A 14,071-nucleotide genomic window follows, 5' to 3' on the forward strand; every position below is an offset into this window, starting at 1 on the left:
AGACTTGATTCAGGAAAATATCTTAAGCAAACCCTCTTCACACCAAACATTTAAGTTTTAAATTGTAGGTGTTTTCATAGGTTATGAATTTGTCTGTTGAGGCATTTTAATGAAAAATCTTAACTTTGCTACATCACACAATATTTAATGATAGATGTTGTAACATACATCAAAATTGAACTGAATGTTGTGTGTAAACAATATTACTCATTTCCAAATTTATAGATTGTACAGCATCACAGTTACATCTTATGCTCGGATTATGTATCAAAGACTTATATTACAAAATTCAAATTTATAATCAAGGTGGGAAAGAAATTCTAAAAAAACCCCCACTGTTTTCTATAGCTACTTATTGCTCATTTGGAGTGAGCCTCATGGCCAGGGAGGGAGGGGAATGAAGGGGAAGGTAAGATAGGGAAAGGAGAGAAGAAAAGAGAGGGAGAAAGAGGGTGTGGAGGGGGGAGGGAATAAAGAGAGGGGGCAGATGGGGGCAATGGTGTGAGGCATGGAAGGGAGTCACTAAGGGCTTCAGGCCACATTTTTCACTGACGACCCTACTGCCTTGATGGCTCGCTTCCTACGCGCCTCCCACGTATCTCTTGCTTTTCCCCAATCCCTTCCTAACAGTTTATCGCTCCCATTGTTTCCCCTACCCCTGTAACCATTCAACCATTTCCACTGTATTCCTCCTTCTACCCCCTCACCTGATATGCTTCCAGAACGGAAAGCAGCCAGAGACCACCTCATTAACCCCACCATCCCTTCTGTCATCCCCATCCCTCCCCACTTCACTGTGACCAACCCATCCTTCCTGTCACCCCATCCCTCCCCAACCCTTTACATTTGTAACCAATGCCCCCACCACAATATCCACTTCTTTCTGCTCCACTGAACCCCCTTAACCTTATATAACTCTCCAATGGCATCCTTGCGCAGAGGCCATTTCATCATCACCCCCCATCACCTCCCTTACCCTATTCCCACCCTATCCTGTATTGCCTCTCTTTCCCACACCCGTATTTGCTGCCCCACCACAGTATCCACTCACCTCTGCCAACTATAACCCATGATGCCTTATCTTATCCCATTATGAAATTTTTCTTCTATCTGCCCCCACAATTTTTTCTCTTACTTATTGAGAGTCAAGGATATAGAGGAAGATAGCAAGTTATGTGCACCAGGGAGTAAAGGGGAAGTGGGATTTGGCTTTATGAGAGGAGGAGGGAATTCTGATCTTGGGTATTAATGGGGTATGATCCTGGGTTTGGTAGAACTGAGGTAGGGGTGGTGAGGTGGGGAGGTTTTCCAGGATTGGGGGATGGTCCTGGGGCTTGGGTGTGCTTTGGGGAATGATCCGAAGATTTCGCACAACTTGGATTGCTGGCAATGTGTCTGGACTGGTGGGCTTTGGGAGTGGAGCGGGGGGTGTGGGGGCTCGAATGGTCTGGCAACGTTGTGTGGTAGGTTTCCAGGGATTTGAGTGGGATGCTGTGGTTTGGTAGAACTGGGGTGAAGTCCTCAAGTCTGGAAGCAATGGAGGTCTCATGGGTTTATTAGCGGTCTCAAGGGCACATTGGAAAGTGGGGGGGGGGGGGTTCCCAGGCATTACAGTGAGTATTGGGTGGGTCTCTGGATGTGGGAACAGTTTTTCTTCAGTTCAGGAACATTGGAGGGCAGATCCTGGAGTATGGAAACACTGAGACAAAGGTAACCGGGTATGGGAGCAGTGTGAGTGGTTTCCCAGGTTCTAATATGAGATGTAATAAAAATTTGTAAAATCAGGAAGAATTTTGATAGTGAATAGGGGAAGCTTATTTCCTCTGGTTGGGGGCGGTGGGGGGTCAGTGACGAGGAGTCAACAATTTAAAATTACCACTAGAAGAGTGAGGAGAGGGTTTAGGAGAAATTTCTTCTCGAGTTATTGGAGCATGAAATGTTTTGCCACAGATAGTGTTTTAGGTGGAGACTGTTGCATTTTTAAAGGCAGAGGAAGATACAAGGCTATGGGGAGGGAGCAGAATAGTGAGCTTAGTTTTGCATTGCTCTAGTGAAGAGCTAACACAGGCAGGATAGGCTGTAAATGTCTATGGTTTCAGAACATAAATCTTCTGACTTATCATGAGCAACACAATGGGACATGTTAGTATGTACGTAAGTATGTACACACAAAACCTTGCATCTACTGCATCCATCAAATTAAAAGCGTCACGCTTGCACCTAATTGGCTCAAATATTGTCTTCATAAAATTCACCATCAAATCACAACCAAGCAAGTATTAAAAAAAGATAAAAAATAGCTCTAACTAATCTCAGGCAATATCTACTTATTAGACTTTATGCTCTCGAAGGCATAGGCTATGTTAAATACAGCTCCACCTTAGCATCAGAATAATACATTGCTTGCTACTCGGCACAACACTCCTGTCCTTATAAAAGTGCATAATCCTCCCATTTACTGTGTGTAGGCTGTAGTAAATCCATTAGTATATATAACAGATTGAACAGTTTACAAGTACTAAAGAGGTGTAAAGTGTTGCTTTTCTAAAAATATTTTTGTCTTTCAATAACATTGTCAAACTACTCTTAAAAAGGAGCATACTATAGCTTAATCTTTAAACCACAATGATAGTGTCTACAAGTACCAAAACAAGAATGGGAATTCAGGGGCTCTTACTGAATTCATTTGTTCAGTATGAGTCAAAACAATTTCTTTAAAAAGAAAGTATTCTATTATAATTTGGTCTGCAGAAACAAATAATTTTCAGTTTCTCAGGAAACAAGCTTTCATGACCCAATACATGCTTAAATTTATTGCAGTGTTATGCAAACACAAATTACTTCATTTGCAGTAACTATCTCTCAACGTGTATGTGCCCATAGTTCAAACATGTGGATGCTGAACAACTGGTGTGTTCAACATAACTAAAATTACTTGCATTTATACAGCCCTGATAACATCTCTTAGAAATGTTCTAAAGCATTTCACATGCAACAAATTGCTCTGAAGTGCAGAGAGTGTTGTGATATAGGCAAAAGTGGTAGCCACTTTGCACATAGCACATTCCCACAAACAGAAATGGGATGAATGACTGACAAATCTGTTTTGAGTGATGCTGGCTGAAAGATGAATGTTAACCAGGGGATGCAACTCTCCATTTTTAATTTTATTTTTGCATCTTTTGGTCATGCATGAAATGCATTTGAGAACTTGGAGGCAAACTACTTCCATGCTTCAGATTGCTAAATGGCCGTTAGGGAATATGAAATACATGGCTGGTGATGGCTTCTCTCCGATTTTCCATGCTTTATCCCTGCCATATCAGCAGTGCATCACTAAGAACAGATGCCCAATCATTCCTTCTTGCTCAGTTAATCTTGATCTCTATGGTGCATATGCAATAGCGTCCTTCATGGTGGCTTATAGTTACAATGACATTATCACCCCCCAGCTATTATGTGCAGGTAAGGTGACCTCATTTTACCATACGAGTTAGGGGAGGGAGCAGCAACAATGAATTATTTCACAAAAACAAACTACAAAGGCTCTCATGCAAGAAAAGATATCCTGATAAGCAATTGCCCAACCTGTAGAGATCACTCAGTTCACAGTTCAACTACCATAATAAATACTTAAGACAATCAAAATTGATTTTTAAAAAAAACTATCACAGGGCTACAAGCAAGAAATATCAATGGCACGTACACAATGGTAAAAAGAAGCTAGTCACGATTCAAAGCTGCACTGTTCAGGAGTTCTTAGATACTAAAGGGCACTGAAAGAGTGAATCATTTATAAAATGGTGCTCCTCGCTGTGTTTCCTTATTTACTTGAGAAACATATGCTAAGCATTATACTGTGTAAGTTGTGTTCTGTAAGGTGCATTTTCTTCCAGGAATCCAAGAAAATGTTTTTTTTTGCTTTTATCAAGAATGATAGAACATTGGTATATTTATAAGCCATGCAAAAAACACATTATCATGAGGGGATGTTACAGTGAACTTTATAGCACTTTTATTAATGAAGATGCCTCAACAAAAACAAACTGTGGTTCATCAAAGTATGTTTTAGTGAGAAGCTATATCAACGCATAGCATATACATGATAGCAGTCAGTGGAAAGATACGAGAGGAACACTCAAATCATGAATGAATTAAGAAGTTATTCTTTACGAGCCTAAAGATATTCATCTGATCCTCAGTACAGTTTATTTATGCAATACATGTGGAAGTGATTTTGTTTAAAATAAGTTATATTTAGCTTTAAAGGAGATTATTACAAGCACTTTAGTATTCCCCATTATGACACATGAATTGCTTTGGCTGTTCATCTAGATGCAACTAGTTCCTATCTCAAAGCGCCTTTTTTTGAAGATGAATGAAGTACTAAATTCAGAGTCTGTTAAACACTGCTTCTTTCACATTTGAGTTATGGAGCCAAGATATTTAACTCCATAAATCAATACAGACCAAAGATAAAATTAAATCAAGCTAAGTGGTCCAATTTCATTGCCAACTGTATAAGAAACAATACGACTGCTGCCAAGATACTAGAGTACTTATTCTAGAAATTCTTATTATTGTTAGTTCTTATACTCGAAATCAGGTAGTTTTCACGAAGGGAGGGAAGATCAGAGGGAGATTCATCACTGGGTCTTGTACAGGTCTGATCTGTTATTTATGTGAAAAAGTAACTCTGACCAGTTTTTTTTTAAATGTCAAGACAATAGCAGTCTTCAGAGAGTTTGTTTAAGAATATTTAAATAATGATTTGTGTTTATAAATTACTCAAAGATTGCCTTTTATAAGTATGCTTAAGCAGAAGACTTTGTAGTGCATCATTCTGGAGCATTCTTAAAGCTCATTGTATTATGTAATGACACATCGTCATATCTGGTTAAGTTTTGGTAAAATTTGCAAGACTGAAATGGAGAAATACCTTTTTTATACTTGAGATTTTCAAGTTGACTGACGGCAGCAGAATATTCTATATACATTTGAGTCTTGGATTACCTATAATGATAAATATTTCACCATACATTCTTACAAATTCTTGTATTGCCTTGCAGTACAAATATATCTACAGAAGAGGTTAAGGAAATACCAGCTTGGATGTCTTCCAAATACCAGATTGAAAATACTCTTACAGCATCTGTTGTTGATGGGCTTAAATGCCTGTAGATGTCATGGAATGGTTTTAATAGAGGATCAGTGATTCAGGATCCAGAACGCACCAGTTAGCGCCAATTTCATCTTCTGATGACAACATGCCATTAACACACAGAATTTAGGGTACACAGAAAATTATATTTCAAATGTGTGGAGAAAAGTTGCTTACATGTCTTCTAAACAGGAACCAAAATAATGTTCCAGCAAGAAAACTAAAAGTTACAATTTCATATCTATCAGAAATAAAAATTCTGACCAAAGGTTCAGTGAGAGAACAGACAGCATTCCATCACTTTAACAACTTGTGTTAATATAGACCTTTAACATGCAGAATGTCCCAAGACAGTTTACAGAGAAGTAACAAGAGGAATGGATGCCAACTAATGTGAGAGAAATTTGAAGACATGCCTAAAGATGCAGTTTCAGAGGATTTTTAAAGGTGGACGGAGTGGTAGAGAGGCAGAGTTGTTTCGGGAGGCAGTTCCAGAGGTCAAGGCCGAGGCAACTGAAGGTTGTTCCACTAATGGTGGGGCGAAGGCAGGGGGCATGCACAGGAGGCTGGAATCAGAAGACAATGCAAGGCTGGAAGAACAAGACTGCAGAGGGATTTTAAGACCATGACATGGATCCCTGTGTGCAACTCCACATATCATCTGCTAATCAGGATTATAAAAATATGGATGCCGTTCTTGGGTGGGGTTGAGGAATATGCCAAATGTAAAAATAAATTGTTTCCGTACAATCTCATGTCCACCAAAGCAATATGCCTTTGACATGCACTAACATCTTCCCAAATACGTACCGTAAGACAATATTTTTGAGCTGGGGCTAAGTACATGCTTCAAAACTAATGAGTAAGCCACATATGATTACACAGAAATGTGAGCCCTCATACATAAAAAAGTTAGCCCCCACCACCTCCTACGCCACAAAAGTGACACACCCAAAGTGACACACCTCCACACAGAAAGAAATGAGATCCTCATACACAGAAAAATCAAACCCTCTCTCCTCTTCCACCCATCCTCTCCTACTCCAAAACTTGAAAGCTTCAGTTCTTTAAAGTTCCTGGGCCTGGAGGACTGGTAAAGACCAATTCCTGATTGGTGTAAAATGGCTGCTCCCTAATTGGTCAAAATGCACCAGTCAGGGAACAGCCTTTTCCAGTTTTCCACATCTGGGAATTTTTAAGGGCTAAAGTCAAAATCAGCTTTGTGCAAAGTGCGCAAAGAAAAGAACTGAAGTGAACTCTGGGTCCAGATCAAAGGACCTTGATGAATGCATTTGGCCTGCAGGCTACCTCGTGGTTACCACCACCAACTCACGTGTACTAAAACAAATGGTGTGCCTGCTACAGTTCGAAACAAATGTATAATTTTATGTTTATTCGAGTAGGATGCCTATTATTCTTCATTAAATTTTTATAATAACTAATGTGATTCATGCAAAATCCGAAATATTTCCTATAGGTGCTATCATTGTAAAATAGGCTATTAACACACGCCCCAGGCTTTACAGCTTGAACAGCTGTGTTATGCACATTTTTGTATTAGCACTGTTATCTTTTTTTAAAAATTCAATCTTGGGATACGGGCGTTGCTGGCAAGGCCGGCATTTATTGCTCAGCCCTAGTTGCCCTTAAGGTGGTGGTGGCCTTCTTCTTGAACTGCTGCAGTCTGTCTGGCGAAGGTACTCCCACAATGCTGTTAGGTAGGCAGTTCCAGCATTTTGACCCAGCGACGATGAAGGAATGGTCATATATGTTCTTAGAAGGGAATTTGGAGACCATGGTGTTCTTTGCACCTGCTGCTCTTGTCTTTCGATATGATGGAGTTCACGGGTTTGGGAGGTGCTGCCAAAGAAGCCATGGCAATTTTCTGCAGTGCATCCTATAGATAATACACATTGCAGTCATGGTATGCCAGTGGTGGGGGGAATGGATGTTTAAGCTGTTGGATGAGGTTCCAGTAAAATGGACTGATGGATGGTGTCAAGCTTTGAGATAATAATGAGGCAAGTTAGACAAATCTCCAGAACATAATTTTTCCACCCCAGGTCAGTAAGAGAAATAGGAAATTGCAGATGAGTCAGTCATAATTTTCAAAAGTTCTCTAGATTCGGAAATTGTGCCTTTGGATTGGAAAATTGCAAATATCACTCCATTATTTGAAAAGGGAGGGAGGAACCAGGAAATTACAAACATGTCCGTTTTATATCAGTTGAGGGGAAGTTACTGGGAATCTATCATTAGGGACAGAGTGACTGAGCACTTGGACAAATATGAGCTGATCGGAGAGTCAGCATAGATTTGTGAAGGGTAGGTCATGTCTGACGAATCTAGTTGAATTTCTGAGGAGGTCACCAACATGATCCATAAAGATGTTGTCTGTATGGACAACCTGAAGGCTTTTGATAAGGTTCTGCAAAAGAGATTTTTAGCAAAAGCAAAAGCACATGGAATTGGAGGTAACCTTCTAATAATTGGTTGGGAGATAGGAGACAGAAATTAGGGATAAAGGGAGTGTACTCCGATTGGTGGGATATAACAAGTAGTGTTCCCCGGGATTCTGTACTGGGACCTCAGCTATTCACCATATATATCAATGACCTGGATGAAGGAATAGAGTTAGGAAGCACAGTACATTGTGTAGATAGGCACAGGAAGTTACAAAGGGACTATTAAATGTTGGTGTCCAGAGACACTTGGGTGTCCTGGTACAAGAAACACAAAAAAAGTTAGTATGCAGGTACAGCAGGCAATTAGGAAAGCAAATGGCATGTTGGCCTTTATTGCAAGGGGGCTGGAGTACAAGAGTAAGGAAGTCTTACTACAATTGTAGATTGCTTTGGTGAGACCTCACCTGGAGTACTGCGTACAGTTTTGGTCTCCTTATCTAAGGAAGGATATACTTGCCTTATAGACAGTGCAACAAAGGTTCACTAGATTAATTCCTGGGATGAGAAGGTTATCCTATGAAGAGAGGTCAAGTAGAATGGGTCTATACTCTCTGGGGTTTAGAAGAATGAGAGATGATCTCATTGAAACATATAAGATTATGAGGGGGCTTGACAGGGTCGGTGCTGAGAAGTTGTTTCCCCTAGCTGGAGAGTCTGGAACCAGAGGGCACAGTCGCAAGATAAGGGGTCGGCTATTTAAGACTAAGATGAGGAGGCATTTCTTCACTCAGAGGATTGTGAATCTTTAGAATTCTCTACCCCAGGGTTGTGGATGCTGAGTCGTTGAGTATATCCAAGGCTGAGATAGATAGATTTTTGAATTCTAGGTGAATCAAGGGATATGGGGATCTGGCAAGAAAGTGGAGTTGAGGTTGAAGATCAGTCACCATCTGATTGAATGGCAGAGCAGGCTCGAGGGACTGTATGGCCTACTTCTGCTCCTATTTCTTATGCTCTTATATATAGTTAAGTAAGTGGACAAAACTGTGGCAGATAGAGTTCAAAGTGGGGAAGTGCAAGGTCATCCACATTGGATCAAAGAAAGACAAATTGTAATATTTTCTTAATGTCAAGAGACTACAAACTGTGAACAAACAAAGGGATTTGGGTACACAAATCACTAAAGCTAGTGCACAGGTATAAAAAGTAATCACAAAGACTTATCTCAAAGGAGCTGGAATACAAAGGGACAGCAGTTATGCTTAGTTGCACATAGCCTTTGTCAGACCCCGTCTGGAGTACTGCGTTCATTTTTAAGCTCCACGCCTCAGAAAGGATATATTGGCCTTGGAAGGGATACAGGGCAGGTTCACCAGAATAACAACAGGGCTTAAAGGGTTAAATTATGAGGAGAGGTTGCATAAATTTGGTAAGTATGTCCTTGAGTTTAGAAGGGTAAAGGGTGATCTAATTGAGATGTTTAAAATAATAAAGAGATTTGATAGGATAGAAACTATTTCCTCTGGTGGGGAATCCAGAACAAGGGGGCATTACCTTACAATTAGAGCTAGGCCATTCAAGAGTGAAATAAGGAAGCACTTTTTCACACGAAGGGTAGTGGAAATCTAGAATTCCCTTTCCCCAAAAGGCTGTGGCTGCTGGGTCAATTGAAATTTTCCAGTCTGAGATCAATAGATTTTTGTTAGGTAAGGGTATCAAGGGAGATGCTTCGAAGGCAGGTAAAATGGAGTTGAGGTACAGATCTAATCGAATGGCAGAACAGGCCAGATGGGCTGAATGGCCTACTCCTGTTCCTAAGTTCCTTGGAACAGTTATAATAAATTAAAAAGACACTGTTAAGAATATTGTCACTTGGCAAAACTCCAAGATCTCAGAGGTCAAAAATAAGCATTATCACATCAAAAGCACTCCTAATCATCATAATCATCCTGGAGGCCAGTTTGCATTAGGTTTGAGTTACTGAAACGGGTCATTACAGATATTATGACTGAACGACTCACTTTCAAAATAATAGAAAAGTTGTTTCTTAAAAACTAACAAAGGAAAAATGTTGGTTTTAGCTACTTAGACGTACAGGTCCTGGAAAATGCTATGTTCAAAACCGAATGCCCTCATCTTGCATAATGCTCAAGAAGCCAGTTGCCACTTCCTTTATTCTCCTGAGAAAGTCAGCACCCTCAAAGCAAACATTTTTCCCTAAGTATCTAGAAATATGTAGAAGTTACAAACAAAAACAGCTGATTCAACCCAACCAGTCTGTGTCAGTGTTTACCCTCTATGCGAGCATAGTTTTAATCGCATTTAGTCATCGTGTACACATATCCCTTCAAACCTTTTTCCTTCATCCGTCTATCCAATCTACTCTTGAATATTTACATGGTTTCTGCCTCAACTACAAACCCCGGAAGTGAATTCCATATCCTCACAATTCTGTGTAAAGAAGTTTCTCCTGCCTTCTGTTCTAAATCGTTTACATTTAATCTTGTATCTATGGCTCCTTTTTCTTGATCACTCAACAGTCTTCTTCTATCTACCCTATTCCATCCTTTCATACTTATGAATATTTCTATCATATTGCCCTGTGATCTGGGTTGTTCTAATGAAAAAAGACCCAATTTCTCAAGTCTTTCTTTGTATTTGTATTTCCTCATACCAGACAGCATCCTAGTGAATCTTGGCTGTACCCTCTTTTAAAGCCTCAATATCCTTTTTCTAGTGTTGGGGCCCAATACTGCACAGAACACTCATATCGGAAGTCTTATCAAGGTTTTATAAAACCTCATCATTACCTCTTGGCATCTTTCAGATGCTCCCAATTCATATTCCTCAAAGGAGCTAAATGGAAAACATCTCACTTATCTAAAATGGCATCTGTGCCTCCAATCTCCACATGCCAGAATGGAGATTCCCCTTCCAGTCTTTTCTCCCTATTTGATCAGCAAATATAATCTTTGTTGGATTAAATTCATGTTGCCAGTTGGCACTGATGTATTAGAAATGTGGCCATTCTGTGTCTACAACCAAACCTAGTCTCTTTTAAATGAAGCAATTCTTTGTCACAAGCAGTCTCATATAGGCAGTTATGTATATTTGAAGGAAACCACTTGCTTTTATGATTCTTCAGTTGACCTTTCTACCAGTCAATCCTTTAGATTAATCCCAACATCCCTCCTTCAGGAATAAAAACATTTATTTGTGGATCACTGTCTCTGTAGTTTCAAGTAAGTTTCCTATTCATGCCAAGTTACATTTTAGGTCTTTCATTCTGTTTTGACACCAGACCCAAGTATAAATGCAGTCAATTGGAATTACAGTGCAGCAGCAATACACATTGGCTGCAATATAAATTGATCCCTGTATATAATAGTTACTCACAAAGTTACTACCATGATAAATCAATGCAAGATTGTCTGGGGAAATCTTCTACACCCTGAGCTGTCACCCTGCACAAATGGATATTTTCCAAACCAAGTATTAATCTAATACAATAGTCAGTCCTATTCTTGTGCCAAACCAACTCAGTTTGCCTCAACATGTTCAACCAAGTTTCAAGCAAGCTTGTAATTGATGTTGATCTGATTGCCATTTCTTTTCTACTTATGTCTGGCAGAACATCATGTTTCTTTATGTCAGTAGTGCCAAATCAACTTTATGGTGGACCACATTTAAAAAAAATAGCTGTCAGCCAGTAAAACAAAAAAACACCCAGTGACCCCTGAAAACTGCACACAAGTGGATGTCAGACAAGGACATGATTGAGATCAGCTGCAACACCCTCCCCCTATGAGATTACATAAACTTGGCTTGTGTTCCCTTGAGTTTAGAAGGTTGTGGGGTGATCTAATCAAAGTGTTTAAAATAATGAAGGGATTTGGTAGGGTAGATACAGAGAAACTATTTCCTCTGATGCAGTAATCCAGAAGGGGGCATAATCTTAAAATTAGAGCTAGGCTATTTCGAAGCGAAATCAGTTTTTCACACAAAGGGTAGTGGAAATCTGGAACTCTCTCCCGCAAAAGTTTGTGGATGCTAGGTCAATTAAAATTTTCAGCACTGAGACTGATAGATTTTTGTTAGGTATGGGTATCGAGGGATACGGATCAACGGTCAGTAAATGGAGCTGATGTACAGATCAGCTACAATCTAACAGAATGGTGGAACAGGCTCAAGGGACTGAATGGCCTAACTCCTGTTCCTATGTTCCTACGGCTAAATATCTTGTCATCACCTTTAACTATTATAACGCTGTTAGGACTCCATGTTTTTAGTTATTTTTGAAAAGAAATCTTGGTTGTAGTTCATAGTTTATTTTACACCTTTTAAAAACCAGGTAAAAAAATTGGGGGAATCAAGTCAAAAGCTCAGTGGAAATCAGAAAATAATTTTTTTTATGCATAGAGAAAAGTTGTGTAGCATGTTATCAGTATTAATTCTCAGCACATTATCGCCTCCTTCTGTCCAAGTTCTCACAGTGGAGAACTTGGGTGTATCTGAAAGGAGGAGGTCTCAAAACCCAAGAAAGTTTACTTAGACTCCCAAAAAGAGGTTCTGGTTCTCTGCATCGCAGACCATGATGGATGTAGAAATACAGGGGGAACTGAAGAATGTACTCTACCAGCTCTATGATGGAAATATTCATGGACAAAAGAAACATAATTCTTCAACAGAGATGAGGCTTATGTGGATGAAGTAATGCATTAATGCACATATATGTAGCACTCCAAACTTGAGCCCTTCCCCAGGAATATAAAGTGAACTTGCAATCAGGCCACATCCCTAACGGAAACTGCTCTAAAATGTGGCCTATATTCAAATTAATATGGTAACCAGATATCAATGAGAATACCAAAGGTTTCACCTAAGGACTGCTTAAGGGTGTATATAGTTTAGACTCATTGTTGACTACAGGAGAGAAAACAAAGGTCAAGAGGAAGATGATACACACCTAAAAATGAGATCCAATTCCCATGAAGAATGAGGCATATAATTCCTCAGTAATACAGTACTTCAACAAATGGTTGCAACAATGATAGGGCCAGGCAGCTATAGTTATACAACTTGCTTGCACTTTTGCTGAGTGGGCTGAAGAAAGGCCTCTATACATATTCAAAGCTTGTACACAGTGTGCTTCTCTAATAGCGAGATTTCTAATGATAAAAGCCAACAGAATATTAGGATACTTGATTTTTTTTTAAAACTGAACATTCAAAGTTAAAGTTTAAACATCATGCTGCAGTGCTAATGGTGTGAAACTACTTTTTCTATGCAATTTCCCATCCAATGCCAGACTACACAATGATGTCATTATAACAGCATTACACTACATATCAGCATAGTCAACAGATGTGTTGATGTTATTACTGCGATACAAAATCCCATAGCTTGCAACAAAACCAATTCACAGTATCAAAACATATCAAAGAATGCATTTCACCACTATTATCTGTGTCTTACTAATGAGTGCCGGAACTGATAGAAGGAAGATGAACAAAGTCAGCAGTCTCTTTTACAGTGGAAGGCATCACAGCCAAGCCCCATTCTCGTCACTCATTGTCCACATTGGTGAACTTCCCAGTAACGGTCACTAAAGAGCATTAAACGATGGGAAAGCTAGCTGATTTTTACACTTCCTACCCCAGGAATACATTGGCCAGTTTTAACAACCTTATGCACTGCTTAAAATTAGCTAAGTCAGCATGGTTTAGGGAGCAAGCGTGGGGCTCTCCTGATCTATATGGCTCATTACCACAATATGGATGCATTTATTCATTGAGCCATCAGAAGAGCAGTTATGGTCTTCTCTCAGTTTCCCTGCTATCCTACGCTGGTGATGTGTTGATAATGTGATGGATAGGTTATTTCGTCGCCATAAAAAGAATGTTGTATTCTCGGTCTTTTCTGGGCAATGTTCAGGTTGGCACTGTTTCTGGTAAAAGTTTATTAAACAAGTGCACCAAAAGTAGAAATTCAATCACTCTGTTTTGAATATCCTGGCCCATACCAAAGACCTTTAGCCTCAGCAGTGGTTCAGGCTACTGTGTTTAGTAAGTCACATGCCCAAAGTCACTACGGTTGGCATTACATCTGCCACACTGAAGGAAACTGCACCCATAGTATTATAGATAAAATTCCTAAAATTACCTGCATACCAGCAGTAGAAATATGAAATGCAATAGCTAAAAACTGAATGCTTATCCAGTTTCAACCAACATGGACATGCAAGAATTCTGAATTTTCTGTACATTCAACCTGCAGAGGACAAGGCTAATCCATCAATAACTTACTGTTCCTGAAACTGGTCATATTTTGCTAGAGCATCCTTTTCTGCTTCAACAGCTCTGTCCTTTTCTGCAACTGCGTTGTCTCTTGCATCTCTCAAATTTCTGAATTAGGATAGAATTTTTAAAAAACTTAATTAATTGCAAAACTGAATATGGAAATACGTCCTTATCAGCGTAGATTTATTTTCCTTTCAATAACTAGA

The 14,071-nt window shown here is 39.5% G+C and overlaps 1 protein-coding gene across 1 annotated transcript in view; it reads right to left on the bottom strand.

Annotated features, from left to right (window-relative positions):
• pibf1 (progesterone immunomodulatory binding factor 1) overlaps positions 1 to 14,071 on the bottom strand; it is a 108,945-nt gene that overhangs the window by 65,519 nt on the left and 29,355 nt on the right. The window contains exon 10 of the mRNA XM_067985495.1: positions 13,872 to 13,970. Coding sequence (XP_067841596.1) covers positions 13,872 to 13,970 — 99 coding nt within the window. The remainder of the gene's footprint in view (positions 1 to 13,871; positions 13,971 to 14,071) is intronic.

Source organism: Heptranchias perlo, chromosome 6 (assembly GCF_035084215.1).
Source record: "Heptranchias perlo isolate sHepPer1 chromosome 6, sHepPer1.hap1, whole genome shotgun sequence".
NCBI classification, from domain to species: Eukaryota; Metazoa; Chordata; class Chondrichthyes; order Hexanchiformes; family Hexanchidae; genus Heptranchias; species Heptranchias perlo.